Consider the following 17141-nt stretch of genomic DNA (forward strand, 5'->3'; position numbering starts at 1 on the left):
GACTACAAAGGACCTGGATCCCAGAAGTAACACATGAGACAAACATAACAGTTTGCCCACCCAACCCCTGCTTGGTGAGATGGTCAGATATTTGGGAAGCAGGGATCATAGAACTCAAGAGGGGTGGATCTGCCCTTCTCCGGGGCATTGTCCCTACTAACTCTGCCCCATTGCGAAGCTCCCCTTCCCTGGCTGTATGTGTGATCTGTCAGATTTCTACAGCCCTCAGCCAGAGGCTCTTTCTCCCTCTCTCCTGCCAACACCCTTTTGGAAAGATATAAGCAAGCAAGACTCAAGGACAAGACACTCTGGTATGCAGTTGCATGGCTCATTTTATTGCAGGCAGGGAAGGATGCTGGCTGGAGCTGTTGGGTCCAGAGGGAGCTGGGTCTATTGTTGCCTTCACTCCTTGGGTGCTGGGTTCACATCTCCAAAACTGTAGACGTTGCAGGAATTTCAGGCTATGCATCACTGCCATCAGTTTCCTGTGGGATTAAAGGAGTGGTCAGGCATCCATGGAAATCCAGGCCCAAGAACCCTAGATAGATCGGTGCTCATCATGCTAGCTAAGCAGTCGACAAGGGTTTCTCTTACTTGGAGATGCCCAGATAGAGTCTGGGACCAAAGTGCTCATTTACAGAGCTATGGCCCCACTCCTCAATTCCTGTGTCATAATTATGGACCATCTCTTAGCTGTCAATTCAGAGGCAACAGGCATCCTGGCTTCCGGTTGACCGCCATACCAGACGGACACGGAGATTCTCGCTCCAAGAACTCCGGCGCTTTGAAAGGGGTGCTGCAAAAGCGCTGCGGACCCCCAGAAGAACCTCAGATTGAGTTTTCTGAGGGCATGGTGACTTGTCTGGCATCCTTGGACATCTCCTCTGCTTCCCGGCAAGGTCTAATAAGAGCCCTGAGAGCGAGCGGAGTGGTAGATGTGGATGCTGTGGGTCTTTTGCTGCCTCCATTGCGCGAAGCTTTTGGTTTTGAATGGCTTTGAGCGGTTAATTCTCCCAAATTAAGAAGGCACTAAGAAATTTGGACCCCATGAGTAAAAAAGATTAAATTCGGCAGAATCGGATACGGGAGAGGGACTCTAAAAACAGAAGCTGGTCCCTGTCCACTGATAGACAGGTAGCAGTTATATTACCCGAAGCCAGAAACTTATTTTGAATTAATTTAAGCTTCCAAAGATTGACCTTAATTCCACCCCACCCCCCAGAAACAGGGAAAGGGGGGGAAGGAGCCATGTTTATTTAAAATCCCTGCAAACTGTGGAATAGGACTGTAAAAAGCTGCTTTTCTTTCTGGAAGCGGTGACTCAGTCGGATCGGCGAGTCGCATTGTGATTTCACAAAACAAAGGAATTTAATTCTTCCCCTGAGACTTTGAAGTTGACTTCGTGGTAGGAAAGAAATAAAGGGGACTGATTAATACAGTATTAGAAATGGCAAGTCACTGACATCATAATTTGTTGCAAGTCTTTTTGGAAATAAAAACAAGTATATAAGGAGACTTCGTTACCATATTGGAAATGACTTTCGCTTTCAACTCCGGAGACACAAGCAATCACTCCATGCTTTGCAAACCCTGCTGTGACCCTGAAGAAATGCTGTTAGACAAAACAACAGATGGCTTTCAAAAAACTGTCTTAAAATTGCTGGATGACATTAGAAGCGAACTGAAAATAAATGCCCATCAGATTCAAAAGATCTGGCCCGTCTGGTCTGCTCAGTTTTCCAGGACTCCCAGGAGGCACTGGCAGAGGAACGGGAGTATGGAAGGAGAGGACCGCCCCCAGCACCACTATTACAGTAGGGTGCCATCGTGGTGCCCCCCCAGACACGTGCCGTGCACCACCCCACATGCTGAGTGCCATGCCCCCACAAGCGGCGCGTCACACCCCCAGAATGCATGCCACATCCCTGTGTGCGGCACACCACACCCTCACGGTCAGCACACCCCCCCCAGGATGCACCCCACACCCCACAGGGCGCATGTGATGTCCCTGCCTGCTTTCCGCCCCCAGTAGTGGAGCATGGAGCTTCGGCACTACCAGGGGGGGGGGGAAACAAAAGGTTGGGATGACAGGCCCCTGGATCTCTCCCCATTCCCAAATGATTCTCCAAAGCAGTGCTGGGTGTGTGTGTGTGCGCCTCAGATCTTCTTCTTCTTCTTTGGCGATCACTCGTAGCCGAGTAAGATTGTCTTCCATAAACATGAGTCCATAAGTGGTGTTGTAGAAACACTGACAGCTCCAAGGCAGCAACTTCCTCCAATGAGCCAAACTGAGCCTTCTGAAGTCTCTGCCCCCTGGAAACTTCTCCCAAGCTCTGCCCCCTAATAAAGGGCCAAGCTTCTCACCTGAAGGTGGACCCTCCATGACATCCCACCTGCTGTGCCCCCTGTGCTGCAGGACCAGTGAGGGACTGTGGGAAGCACTTGGTTCCTAAGGGGAAGGGGAAGACACCAATCCTGGCTCTAGCTTTGCCATGGGAAGTTGCTCCCTAGGATCCTGTCTGTCAGGATCTGGCTCAGTGATCTCCCAGTCTGCAGTGGAAAGCTCAGAGCCCCGTGCCTCCTTGAACTCCATAGCAGGAGCCTCTGGAGACCCTGATTCAGATTCTGGATCCTCCCTGGTCTCTGGGACTCCTCTGCAATGAGTTCTCTGGTGGGCCAACACTCAGCAGGATCACTTTCCCTGTCCATCAGCTGATTGGGGAAGGAGAATAATTCTGCTTAGTACTGAGCTTGGTGTGCAGAGCTCTCTTGTGCACCTGAACCCATTGCTAAGCAGGATCAATTTCCCTTTGCATCAGCTGATGGGAAGGGAGTGAAATTCTGCTAGGTACTCTTCTCCACTTGGCAGTGTGTCAATGGTTCCGGACAACAAGCTGGTAGCTGGGCGATTTGGGAGCTCTCCAAAGTGGGCTTTGCGCAAGCCCCGCCCTATTTCTCATGGCCTCCCAAACCTGTATAACATCAGGTGTTGGACAGGTGGGTATGGCTTGCCCCAAATGACCTTGAGGACCAAATGTGGAAGGCTGGTGGGTCAAGATTGGAAGGTGGGCTGAAGGTTCCCCAACCCTGCCCCATTGGGACAACAAAGTTGGGGACAACACTGGAGAAGGAAGCAGGGAGAACACACACACACACACACACACACACACACACACACACTGTCTAGAATGAAAATGATTCAATGTCTTTATTGTGCGAAAGAGAAAGAGGATGCTGGAATGAGCAAACTTTGCTCAACCACCAGAAACCTGACAAGTTGGTGGAAACCCAAGGTCTTCAATCATGGTGCCTTGATTGCCATATTTGGAGGGGTCAGCAGGTCTTCAGATGATACAGGCTGAGCTGCACTCATTGTTTCTGGGCATCCGGTCCAGCCAAGGTCTGCTGAAGAAGAAGAGGAAGAGGAAGAGGAAGAGGAAGAGGAAGAAGAAGAAGAAGAAGAAGAAGAAGAAGAAGAAGAAGAAGAAGAGGAGGAGTTTAGATTTGATATCCTGCTTTATCACTACCCGAAGGAGCCTCAAAGCGGCTAACATTCTCCTTTCCCTTCCTCCCCCACAACAAACACTCTGTGAGGTGAGTGGGGCTGAGAGACTTCAGAGAAGTGTGACTAGCCCAAGGTCACCCAGCATGGGGAGGAGTGGGGAAGCGAACCCGGTTCACCAGATTACAAGTCCACCGCTCTTAACCACTACACCACACTGGCTCCCGAAGAGAAGCTGAAGGGAAGAAGACCAAGAGGGTCACAATGGACAGCTGCAGCTTCCACACACAAGCTCCATACTAAAGTCCTTTGAGCCATTGCAAGTGCTCTCCACTGCACAGGATGAGTGGGCAGGGAGAATCATCCCCTCGTCTTCTCCAGGGTGGCCAGTAGCAGAGTCAGCCACTTGGGGTGTGTGGATTCCTGTGGCAGACGCACCAGGCCTGGCAGGCAGAGAAGCCAGAGGAGCAGGGCAGCTGCTGCAGTCTGTTGCAAGGCCTTCTGGGCTGCTCATCCACCAACTCTCATCATGCCTGCATCAAGCTTGCAACTCCACCTTCCTGTGGCCAAACGGCAGTGTGGCAACATTTCACTATTTTATATATTAGATAGATATCGAGGGCCATCTACAACACCTCCAAGTATATGCATTAAGCAGAAGAAATGCGGGAAAGAAGGAAAAGCAAGGCCACCAAATATTCTCAGCTCTGAGTCAGGCTAGGGATACTCTCCAGATGTATGTGTTTGAAAGGGTATGGGAAAGGTCATGCATTTAAGTTCTGGGTAGCAAAGCATAGGCAGATTTACAAAGGAAAGGCTACCGAATATTTTGAGCTCTGAGACTCCAAAACCTTCCACAAACCCCAGTCAGTCTGGCTCCTGCATTAAAGAAAAAGTCTGTCCCACTGCACCCCACCCTCCACCAAATTCAAAATCATCTCACCTTAGACAGGATCAATGCAGCCTCGTGGGCAACTCCCGCAGCACTTCTTAACACCGGGGCAGTTCCAGTCATGGTCACATTCTGCCACGCAGATTCCTGAACCTGTATGTCTTGGGCATCGTCCAGGCTTCTCTGCAAAAGAGCAAAGCCCTCGGTGACTCTTGGGCTCCCTTCCAGCCTGACAGTTCTAGTCTGCTGGTGGAATCTATTCCACTGTCAAAGGGCTCTTACTGCCAGAATGATGTTTTGCTTCTCCGGCTGCTGTTATGGGGGACTCAATAAATAGCAATAAATCATCAGCATCCGCATCTGCCTAATAATAATAATAATAATAATAATAATAATAATAATAATAATAATAATAAAATTTATTTTTTATACCCTGCCCATCTGGCCGGGTTCCCCCAGCCATTCTGGGCGGCTTCCAACAAAATATTGAAATACAGAAATCCACCAAACATTAAAAGTTCCCTAAACAGGGCTGCCTTGTTGTGCTGTGTCCTTCCACAAGGGGCTCAGCCTCTTACCTGGATTAATGCAGACCATGGAGCACATTCTTTCGCAGCATTTCATGGGAGAGGGACAACCACCATCGTTATGACATCCCTTTAGGCAAGGTGGATTCACTACTGCAGGAAAGGCAGGGCAGCTTCCAGGCCTTTCTGCAACACAGAACAATATTACGGCTCAGAGACATCTTTTGAAAGGAGGGCAACAGTGGTGTAGAATTAGTTGTGGCTTTTTCGCACCCCAGCAACCAAAGATTGTGGATTTCTAGGATGAGCCCAGCCCAGATGAAGAGGCTCCAGGTTTTACCCTTTCTCCCTCCCAGCAGAGGGATGGACATCTGGGCTGAAGCTGGATCAGTCATTGCTTGCGCTGGCTAAGTTCCCCCACTGTGGGCCACCCCTGTCCCTTGATGCCACGATCTTTCCAGCTATGGACTGGGCACCAGAGACTTCCTTCCTGCACCTGCTTTACTCTTAGTCTGCTTCTGAGGGGAAAGGACTTCTTACTATGGGAATGTTAGGGATGTGGATTAGGATATATTATTAGATAGATCCTATCCAAGCTTGTGTTAGCAAGCTTCCAATATTAGCAGAGTGACATTCCCCTTTTGTGCGCAGCAAAGCATGTGCGTTAGATTCGCTAGAATCTCTATAACAATATTACACTTTATAGTTCAATATTACACTTCCTGGCAAAGGTCCCCTTTGTCCCTCTTAAAAGAAATACACGACACAGTGTTTATAAAATAAGATAGAGTTTACTTACAGTTTCATCCTGAGTTACAGCATAATCTCAGAAAGGCAGGCTTGCTTAGAAAAGTTACAAGTATATATACATCTAGAGACTACTTAGTAAAGTAAGACTCCATTTGGTCTCACTCTTGGCTGCAGGCCTAGAGTGAGAACCATGCTAACTAGAGATTCTCTTGAGATGTGTTCCCATCGAAGGAGGAAGTAGCTAAGAGAGAGAGTGATTGCAGGCTAGGGCTTATCTAATCCAACTCATTTGCATGTCTGAGGGAACAGGAACTGACCTGTAGTCAGGTGTTCCTCCAGGTGAGTTCCTGTTAGTGGACACTCTAGGAACTGTTGTGACTTGTCTGCCCCAGTGTTCCATCCCACAAACCCCTTCTCAGGCAATTCACAACATTCATTACATACAAAACAAAACATAAACAACTTTATTCAAACACCCAAGAGTCCCAGCTTGACACGCAGGTTCTGGAAACTCTGTCTTGGCAGGGGTTTCGTCAGGATGTCTGCTGTCATCTCCGATGTGCAGCAGTACGACAGTTCGACAAGTCCATCTTGTATCATCTGGCGAACGTAGTGGTACCTGACCCCAATGTGTTTTGAGCGTGCTAGGAACTTCTCATTCTGCGCCAGCTTTAGACAGCTTTGGTTGTCCTCCAGCAGGCTTATAGGTTCCTTTCTCTCCACGCCAAAGTCTGTTAGGAGTTGGTCCAGCCAGGAAATCTCTCTGCACGCTTCTGTAGCCGCAACATATTCCGATTCTGTAGACGATAAAGCTATACATTTCTGTTTATAACTGCCCCATGTGATAGCTCCGCCCCCATACATAAAGACATGCCCGCTTGTGGATTTATAATCAGAATTATCACCCGCCCAGTCAGCATCAGTGTACCCAATGAGCTTAGGGTCACTGACAGCTGGTAACTTTAATTTACAATCCATTGTACCCTTAAGATATCGAACCACCCTCTTCACACCAACCCAATCATGCTCAGTGGGACTACTCACTTTCCTGCTGAGAATCCCTACTGCATTGGCTAAATCAGGTCTGCACGTGGTAACTAAATACAAAAGTTTACCAATCGCTGAACGATACTCTGTGTTGTTTGGCAGCAGCTTCGAATCCTCTTGGTTCTTTAAGAAGTCTGTAGCCATCGGGGTGTCGACGGGTTTTGCATCCTGCAATTGCATACTCTCCAACAGTTCAATTATCTTTTGCTTCTGATTAAGTAGAAATGAACCATCCTGTTCTCTTTCCACTTGAATCCCGAGGTAATACTCAACTGGTCCTAATTCCTTCACTTGCACTTCCTTGTTGAGGTGCTGGACTACATTTTTATAATCCCTGTCATTTGACGTTGCGATTAAAAGGTCGTCAACGAAGGCAAGAATATAAGAAAATTGTCCATTACTCTGCTTAGTGTACAAACACTTGTCAGCTTCACCTTGCTTGTACCCAAGTTTCACCAGCATTCCATGCAATTTCAAGTTCCAGGCTCTGGCTGCTTGTTTTAAACCATACAGTCCCTTTTGAAGCTTGCAAACTAAATGTGCCTCATTTGGCTTTATAAAACCTTTAGGCTGCTTCATGTAAATTTCTTCAGAAATTTCCCCATGCAAAAACGCAGTAGCTATATCGATGTGTTTCACCTCCATCCCTTTAGATGCTGCGATGCTTAAAAGTAATCTTACGCTACTGTATCTTACTGTCGGTGCAAAGACTTGGTCATAGTCGTGGCCATATTGCTGTGAAAAACCTTGTGCCACTAGTCTTGCTTTGTAACGTTGCACCTCCCCTTCTGAACCCCTTTTAACCTTGAACACCCATTTGCTCCCAATTGCTTTCTTACCAGCAGGCAATTCTGTGAGTGTCCAGGTCTTGTTCTTGTGCAGTGCGTCAATCTCCTCCTGCGCGGCTTTCCTCCAGAGACTGGCTTCGGTGGCTGGCATCTGCTCTACCTCTTCCCAAGTGGAAGGTTCTGGTGGAGACGCCGACCCTGCAAAGTAGGACAGTCGTAGTGGCGGAACGCCCTTGTTGGTTCTGGATGAGCATCTGACCTCTGGTTGTGCAACCGCATCAGCATCCTCATCCTCCTCTTCGTCTCTGGTGCCGCCAGGGGTCTGGATCTCTGCGTCTTCTGGGGTGTCGCCTGTAGGGGGTGTTGTGACACTAGAAGGTATATTAGTTCCTTGTGCTAAAGGAAAACTTATAAACTCTTCATCTGGTGACTCTCTAGAACAGTCAATAACAGTGTTCTTTGTATCAAACTTTCCTAGTTCATCAAAATGAACCACATGGTATGGGTCTACTCTGCCACTCTTTGGATCTAGAACTCTATATCCCTTTCCTCCAGGAGCATATCCAACCAGGATACCTGCTTTTGCTCTGGAGTCAAGCTTGTGTCTGCGCTCTTTGGGCACGTGGTAATAACAGACACTTCCAAACACACGTATGTGCTGCAGACTTGGGACTCTCCCGTGCCAAAGTTCAAATGGTGTGCGTTCTGCACCCTTTGTAGGCAATCTGTTTTGCAAATAAATCGCCGTATTCGCCGCTTCACCCCATAGCTTCTGTGACAAGTTGGCCTCTTTTAACATGCACCTTGTCATCTCCATAATAGACCTAAACTTTCTCTCAGCAATGGAGTTCTGTTGAGGCGTGTAAGCAACTGTAGTTACATGTGCTATGCCTTCTTGTGCCATGATGGCCTTCATCTGCCGTGAGCAAAACTCTCCACCATTATCCGAAATTAAGGTGGAAGGAGCTCTCTGGAATTTGTTCTTCACCATGTTTAAGTACAGTTTGAACAATTCCGGTGTCTGACTCTTTTCCTCTAGAAAATATCCAACACAATATCTTGAGAAGTCATCTATAAATATCAGAATGTACTTATTGTTTCCTAGGGAAGGTACATTCAGCGGACCACATAGGTCAGTATGAACAGTGTCCATGACTTTTGTGCTTCTCTTCTCTGTACAACGTGGGAAGGAAGGCTTGACTGCCTTTTCAGTTATGCAAGTTGTACAGTTTGGCATTGGTGTACTGCAATTCTTTACCTGTAGACCTTTTACCAGATTTTCCTTCTGCATTTTCAGGATAAGGTTGGTATCCCTGTGTCCAAGCCTTTTGTGCCAGAGTTCCAGATCTGGTTGATCCTTTCTGCTGGGTTGTGCAACCCTTGCAGACTCATTCTCTGAAATATCAATCTCATACACATCATTGATTAGTTTGGCTTGAATAAACACTTCACCATCTTTTATCACATTGCATTGTCCATTTTTAAATATAATTTCAAAACCTTTCTTGTCCAAGCTAGACACACTTATTAGATTACAGTTCAGCTTTGGTGCATACTTAACATTACTCACTGTAGTATCAAAAGACTCATTGTTCACTTTGAAATTCAAGTTCAAAGATCCTGCACCTATTGACTTTATAACATTTCCATCAGCAATTTCAATCTCAGACTGTTTATTATTGTCTATTTCATTGAAATATTCCCTTTTATAACAGAAGTGGCTGCTTGCTGCACTGTCCAGAAGCCACTTATTGCGCTTTCCTTCACAGCTCTGGAAAGCTACATTTCTTTCTAGCAATATCATTGCACGCCCACGACCCCCCTTCTTTTCGCCTTTTGGTGGAAAGGGGCGGGATTTATTCCTAGGTGCCCGGCATTCCTTCGCCATGTGCCCTTTTAAATTGCAGTTAAAGCAAATTATTTCCTTTGGCGTTTGTCTGGACCTTTGAAAATGCTTGGAAGCATAATTAGTGTCCTTTCTCCCTGTATTCCTTTCTGAAGAATCAAGGTAATCTCTGCATTCCTCTCTCAAATGATCAATCAGTTCTTCAAAAGTCAGGTCCCTTTTGTGATCCATGCAACTCTTGAATGAACTGAAGCTTGGTCCTAGAGATGCTATCAAAAATGAAACCTTTGTTTCTTCATCAAGGGCTTTAGAAGTAAGATCAATCCTCTGAATAATTTCACTAAATTTGCTGATATGGTCAGTGAATTCTTCTCTTGAATTCATCCTCAGCGCAGTTAATTTGCTCATCAAATTCCTGTAGGAGTTCTTAGTAGATGCTCCATACCTGCGCTCAATATCTTTTAAGATTTTTGCTGCATCATCTTTGCTATTAACTGATGTTAGATGCCTGTTGCGAAGTCCACTCAAAATTATGTATCTGGCCTCGCTGTTCATGCGTTTCCAACTTGCTATCTTAGCTAAATCCTCTTCTGTTGTGCCAGTAGGCATAGGTTTTTCAATGGCATCCAAAACATTCCTTGCATCTAAAAATGCTATCAGGCGTTGTTTCCAAAATACATAATTGTCATCATCTAGAGCCATGAATCCTGGCTTAACTCCACTATCAAAATCTGCAAAAGCCATCTTGGAATCTCAAAATTCTAAAATTTTGCCAAAAATTCCAAAATCAAAATCTCTAAAAATATCTCAAAATGCAAAATAATCTTCACTGCCTCTGAGTTCTCAGTGCTGTAAACTCTGAGGGAGGGGAGGGGTAGCTAATCCCCTAGGCACACTGGAGAACAATAGACCATGTGCTCACCAGGAAGTTCTAACTGAAAAAATCCTACTCAGTTCAAAATCACAATCCAAAGCAATCCTTCAAAAATACACAAAAATACGCAGTCCTGGGCCGTAATAACCCTTTATGGGAATGTTAGGGATGTGGATTAGGATATATTATTAGATAGATCCTATCCAAGCTTGTGTTAGCAAGCTTCCAATATTAGCAGAGTGACATTCCCCTTTTGTGCGCAGCAAAGCATGTGCGTTAGATTCGCTAGAATCTCTATAACAATATTACACTTTATAGTTCAATATTACACTTCCTGGCAAAGGTCCCCTTTGTCCCTCTTAAAAGAAATACACGACACAGTGTTTATAAAATAAGATAGAGTTTACTTACAGTTTCATCCTGAGTTACAGCATAATCTCAGAAAGGCAGGCTTGCTTAGAAAAGTTACAAGTATATATACATCTAGAGACTACTTAGTAAAGTAAGACTCCATTTGGTCTCACTCTTGGCTGCAGGCCTAGAGTGAGAACCATGCTAACTAGAGATTCTCTTGAGATGTGTTCCCATCGAAGGAGGAAGTAGCTAAGAGAGAGAGTGATTGCAGGCTAGGGCTTATCTAATCCAACTCATTTGCATGTCTGAGGGAACAGGAACTGACCTGTAGTCAGGTGTTCCTCCAGGTGAGTTCCTGTTAGTGGACACTCTAGGAACTGTTGTGACTTGTCTGCCCCAGTGTTCCATCCCACACTTACTGTTGTTGAGTGGGATGTTTTCTTGGAGATGAGGGCTCTTCTTGTCCCTTTGAGTATTTCTCAGGAGCGCTTGAAAACCTTTGTGCCAGAAGCACATGGAAGTCCTGGGGAATTTATCAAGCTAGGAATCTGTTCTTGCTGAGCTCCTCAGTAAAGAGTTCACAGGCTAGGGGTCCCAGCTCTTTCCCATACACCCCACCTCCTTCTGATATAGGGGACATCCTACTGAAGGTGAGACTGTTGCACCCCAAGACCCCAGTCTGCTTCTGAGGGGAAAGGACTTCTTACCCTTTAGCGGAGATTGGCAAGTGTGGCCACAGCCGTTGCTGCAGCACTTCTTGTCCTTAAGACATGAATCATCTCCAGAACATTCCTCCACACATAGTCCATAGCCCGGCAGGGGGCAGTATCCTGGCTTCTCTGGAACAGAACAACTACATGACTGCCCGGCAGTGGGGTGGGGGTCTTCTAAGGCAGCCCACTCTGGGTTCCAGGGTGGCTCCCTTATAGATTTGTAGAGTTGGAAGGGATGGCCAAAGGTCATCAAGTCCAAGGCTCAGCAATGTAGGAACCACAAGAGCTCAAAATCCCTGGCCTCCAAGGCATCTGCTTTACTCTTGGGCTGCAGGTATTCGGGTCAGCTGAAGGGCTGTGGGTGGGTGTTGGAGAGGCATCTCCCTCCCTTCCCCCGCCTCCCCAGCTGTCATTCACAGAATCCTAGAACTGTAGAGTTGGAAGGGTCCCCCAAGGGACATCTAGTCCAACTGCCTCCAAGGCCAGGAATCAGAACTAAAGAATCCCTGAAAGATGTCCTCTCCTTTAAAAAAAAAAACACCCTCCAATTTCTATGATAAATTTTGGAAGAGTTCCCTGCACAATTTAGTGCTGGCCTACAGAAGCAAGCCGAGCTGTGGGATTGTAAAGCCACCAGTGGAGGAGGACACGGAGGCTGGAGAAAGGACTTTGAGTGGAAAGTGTCCTTTCCCCATCCTTGAGGAGCTCACCAAAGCTGCCATACCAGAAATTGAGTGTGGAGGGCAGGGCCGGCGCTACAATTAAGGCGAACTAGGCCATCGCCTAGAGCGCCAACATGGAGGGGGCGCTGGCCAGCCTGCCCCCCACCCCCGCCGCCCGCCGCTCACCCCCCGCCATGCCCAGAAGGGGAGCGAGGGCTCCGGCAGCGCCTTCCCACTCCGCCAGCACGGGAGCAAGAGCGCAACAACTCGCCGCCGGGGCTGTACCCCAAGACCCCAGTCTGCTTCTGAGGGGAAAGGACTCTTACCCTTTAGCGGAGTTTGGCAAGTGTGGCCACAGCCGTTGCTGCAGCACTTCTTGTCCCCAAGACATGAATCATCTCCACGACATTTCTCCACACATAGTCCACCGCCTTTTGGTGGGGGGCAGTATCCTGGCTTCCCTGGAACAGAACAACTGCATGACTGCCTGGCAGTGGGGTGGGGGTCTTTTAAGTCAGCCCACTCTGGGCTCCAGGGCGGCTCCCTTATAGATTTGTAGAGTTGGAAGGGATGACCAGAGGTCATCAAGTCCAAGGCTCAGCAATGTAGGAACCACAAGAGCTCAAGAATCCCTGGCCTCCAAGGCATTTGGCCTCCAAGGCATCTGCTTTTCTCTTGGGCTGCAGGTATTCGGGTCAGCTGAAGGGCTGTGGGTGGGTGTTGGAGAGGCATCTCCCTCCCTTCCCCCGCCTCCCCAGCTGTCATTCACAGAATCCTAGAACTGTAGAATTGGAAGGGTCCCCCAAGGGACATCTAGTCCAACGGCCTCCAAGGCCAGGAATCAGAACTAAAGAATCCCTGAAAGATGTCCTCTGCTAAAAAAAACCCCTCCAATTTCTATGTTGAATTTTGGAAGAATTCCCTGCACAATTTAGGCCTACAGAAGCAAGCCAAGCTGTGGGATTGTAAAGCCACCAGTGGAGGAGGACACAGAGGCTGGAGAAAGGACGTTGAGTGGAAAGTGTCCTTTCCCCATCCTTGAGGAGCTCACCAAAGCTGCCATACCAGAAATTGGGTGTGGAGGGCAGGGCCGGCGCTACAATTAAGGCGAGCTAGGCCATCGCCTAGAGCGCCAACATGGAGGGGGCGCTGGCCAGCCTGCCCCCCACCCCCGCTGCCCGCCGCTCGCCCGCCCGCTGTGCCCAGAAGGGGAGCGAGGGCTCCGGCAGCGCCTTCCCTCTCCACCAGCACGGGAGCAAGAGTGCGACAACTCACTGCCGGGGCTGCACCCCAAGACCCCAGTCTGCTTCTGAGGGGAAAGGACTTCTTACCCTTTAGCGGAGTTTGGCAAGTGTGGCCACAGCCGTTGCTGCAGCACTTCTTGTCCCCAAGACATGAATCATCTCCAGAACATTTCTCCACACATAGTCCATATTTGCCCGGCGGGGGGCAGTATCCTGGCTTCCCTGGAACAGAACAACTACATGACTGCCCGGCAGTGGGGTGGGGGTCTTATAAGTCAACCCACTCTGTGCTCCAGGGCGGCTCCCTTATAGATTTGTAGAGTGGGAAGGGATGGCCAAAGGTCATCAAGTCCAAGGCTCAGCAATGTAGGAACCACAGTTCAAGAATCACTGGCCTCCAAGGCATTTGGCCTCCAAGGCATCTGCTTTACTCTTGGGCTGCAGGTATTCGGGTCAGCTGAAGGGCTGTGGGTGGGTGTTGGAGAGGCATCTCCCTCCCTTCCCCCGCCTCCCCAGCTGTCATTCACAGAATCCTAGAACTGTAGAGTTCGAAGGGTCCCCCAAGGGGCATCTAGTCCAACTGCCTCCAAGGCAGGAATCAGAACTAAAGAATCCCTGAAAGATGTCCTCTGCTAAAAAAACCCAACAACCTCCAATTTCTATGATAAATTTTGGAAGAGTTCCCTGCACAATTTAGTGCTGGCCTACAGAAGCAAGCCGAGCTGTGGGATTGTAAAGCCACCAGTGGAGGAGGACACGGAGGCTGGAGAAAGGACTTTGAGTGGAAAGTGTCCTTTCCCCATCCTTGAGGAGCTCACCAAAGCTGCCATACCAGAAATTGGGTGTGGAGGGGGTAGCTGCCTGCTGAATGGGACACAGGTGTTGGAAGCCTCCGTCCAACCTTGATGCCTGCTTCCTCTCATTTCAACAGAGCTCTATGGTTTGTTGCAGCTGATGTCAATCCAAACCAGAGCCATAAAGTGGGGGGGGGCTGTGGTAGAGCCCCCTAAAACACTCCCAGACGGACAGCCCTCCATGGCACAGAAATGCCTGCTCCTCCGGAGGATCTGAACTCTGCACACAGAGCAACAGCAGCAGAAGAAGAACAGACGTGTAGAGAGAGCCTTGCTCAGGTAGAAAGGGCTCCATCTTTCAGGCAGGGTCTAAAGGGGGGTCACGTACCTTTGCCAGAGGCAGAGGACACCACGGCACAGAGAGAGAGGAGCCCTGCGAGGAGGAAGACGAGAGCACCAGACCTCATGGCTAGGCAGGTCACTGTGCCCTCCAGCCTCCAGCCAGGTGGTTTTTATAATTCCCCGATGCAGCAGGAGCTCCACCCAGACTAGAGAGGAGACAATGAGGAAAGATGGTACTGGCAAATATTCCTGCATTGCACAAGAAACGATGAGGAGAATGTAAAGGTCGCGGTCCCTTGGCAAGGTAAGATCAAAGGGGCCACTTCACCTTACATTCTCCATTTGCAATCCAATTTCCAAGAAAGTATCTCAGGGGTCAATGCTCCTTTTGCAAAACAAATGTCATTGTGCCAAAGAAGAGGGAAGCTGCTGAGGCAATGGGAGAGCGTTTTTGCATGCCCTGGGTATGGCTCCATCTGGGCTCTGGTGTTATAAACCAGCGGCTGAGAGGCCGGAGGGCACTCCATCCTGCCTAACCACGAAGTCTGGTGGCCTCCTCGTCTTCCTCCTTCTTGGGCTCTTCACTCTCTGTGCCTTGATTCCCTCTGGCCATTTCTTTTGGACCCTTCCCTTTCCCCCATGAGCAAGACTATCTGGACAGTTCTAGTTCCCACATGGGCAATGGTTCTTCTGGACTTTCTGAGGGTGCTCCAACGCCTCCAAGACCTGAGAGATCTGCACAATTGAGAGATTGAGCACAATTCAAAGTGTTGGTGCTGAACTTGAAAGCCCTAAACGGCCTTGGCCCAGTATACCTGAAGGAGCGGCTCCACCCCCATCGTTCTGCCTGGACACTGAGGTCCAGTGCCAAGGGCCTTCTGGCAGTTCCCTCACTGTGAGAAGCAAAGCTATCCTATTTTTAAAAGACAAGGGTGGAGCTGTCATCATCATGAACAAAACTGATTACATCCAGGAGGCTCACAGACAACTTTCCAATACCACCTTTTACATGAAATTGGACTCAGACCCCACACAAGAATACAAAAAAGAACTGAACAAGATTGTTAAGGAGCTACCCCCACACATCCAAGAACAGATCCTCACAAACACACCAGTGGAACCTCGACCAGGAACTTTCTATCTTCTACCTAAAATACACAAACCAGGAAATCCAGGACGCCCCATCATCTCAGGTATTGGCACTATTACAGTGGGTGTTTATGGCTATATGGACTCTGTTCTGAAACCATATGCTATCAGTGCTCCCAGCTACATACGTGACACCACAGATTTTCTGAGGAAAATACAATCTTTGAATAATCTTCCTAACAATACAAACTAGCCACTATGGATGTGGAATCTCTGTATACCAACATCCCACACAACGATGGCCTGCAAGCTATAAGGAACACCATTTCAGATAAAATCAAAGCAGAGTTTGCTACCAAACTCTGCCATTTTGTCCTTACCCACAACCACTTCAAATTTGGTGATGACCTGTTCCTCCGGATCAGCGGCACAGCCATGGGCACCCGCATGGCCCCACAGTATGCCAACATCTTCATGGCAGATTTAGAACGACGTTTCCTAAACTCCTACCCACTCAAACCTCTCTTGTACCTGCGATACATTGACAATATTTTTATTATCTGGACATATGGTCAACAGATCCTGGACACCTTCCACCAGACATTCAATGACTTTCACCCCACCATCAACCTAACAATGAACCAATCTATGCAAGAAATACATTTTTTGGACACTACTATAAAAATACAGGGTGGACGTATAGACACCACCTTATACCATAAACCAACTGACCGACAAACATATCTACATGCTTCTAGCTACCATCCCAAACATACCAAACAATCCATTGTATATACCCAGGCCCTACGTTACAGCCACATCTGTTCCAACTCTACAGACAGGGACTCTCACCTAAGAGATCTACAGCAAACCTTTTTAGAACTAAAATATCCGCCCAATGAAGTTAAACAACAGATCAACAGAGCCAGAGTGTTACCCAGAGAGAACCTGCTGCAAGACAGAACCAAAAAAGAAAAAAACAGAACACCACTAGTAATCACATACCGCTCCCAAGTTAAAACAGTACAACGCATCATCAGAGATCTACAGCCTCTCGTAGACAATGACAGTTCTCCTTCTCAAGCTCTGGGAGGAAGACCTTTCATTGCCTACAGACAGCCACCCAATCTTAAACAACTCCTCACCCACAATAATACAACCACCAGACTTAACATCGACACTGGTACCAGAGCCTGCAATAAACGCAGATGCCAACTTTGCTGCCACATACACCTGGACAACACCATTACTGGCCCCAACAATATCCAACATACCATCTCAGGACTATTTAATTGCTCATCTTCTAACATTGTGTATGCCATCAAATGCCAACAGTGCCCTTCAGCTCTCTATATTGGACAAACAGGCCAAACACTATGCCAAAGGATAAATAGACATAAATCTGACATCAGGAATCACAAGACAGAGAAACCAGTAGGAGAACACTTCAGTCTCCCAGGACATTCTATACAACATCTCAAAGTAGCTGTCTTATTACAAAAGAATTTCAGAAATACGGTAGACTGGAAAGAGAAGTTGCTGAATTGAAACTTATTACCAAACTTAAAAGCATGGAGAGACCTGGTCTGAATTGAGACATTGGATTCTTATCTCATTATTCAAGATAAAGCTATTTTTAGCCATCTCACCCCTTGCTTTTTCCTGTAAGACCAATTGCAGTCGTTAACAGTCGTCCATAGGTTTACCACACCTATCA

The 17141-nt window shown here is 47.8% G+C and overlaps 1 protein-coding gene across 3 annotated transcripts; it reads right to left on the reverse strand.

Annotated features, from left to right (window-relative positions):
* Positions 1-3184: 3184 nt before the first annotated feature.
* On the reverse strand, positions 3185-14851 carry LOC132592472 (WAP four-disulfide core domain protein 3-like). 3 transcript variants are annotated; one of them, XM_060277424.1, is made up of 7 exons: positions 14382-14571; positions 13287-13421; positions 12282-12416; positions 11288-11419; positions 4973-5107; positions 4446-4577; positions 3185-3405 (listed from the first exon to the last, which is right to left on the reverse strand). In XM_060277424.1, the coding sequence occupies exons 1-6, from the start codon at positions 14458-14460 to the stop codon at positions 4447-4449; spliced, it is 747 nt and encodes a 248-aa protein (XP_060133407.1). In that variant the 5' UTR covers positions 14461-14571; the 3' UTR covers positions 3185-3405; position 4446. The 3 variants fall into 3 exon arrangements, with proteins under 3 accessions (XP_060133407.1, XP_060133406.1, XP_060133408.1); XM_060277423.1 differs by having other exon boundaries at positions 3185-3402; positions 14382-14560; XM_060277425.1 differs by lacking the exon at positions 12282-12416 and having other exon boundaries at positions 3185-3402; positions 14382-14851.
* Between the last annotated feature and the right edge of the window lie 2290 nt (positions 14852-17141).

The sequence above is a fragment of the Zootoca vivipara genome, chromosome 7 (genome assembly GCF_963506605.1).
Source record: "Zootoca vivipara chromosome 7, rZooViv1.1, whole genome shotgun sequence".
NCBI lineage: Eukaryota > Metazoa > Chordata > Lepidosauria > Squamata > Lacertidae > Zootoca > Zootoca vivipara.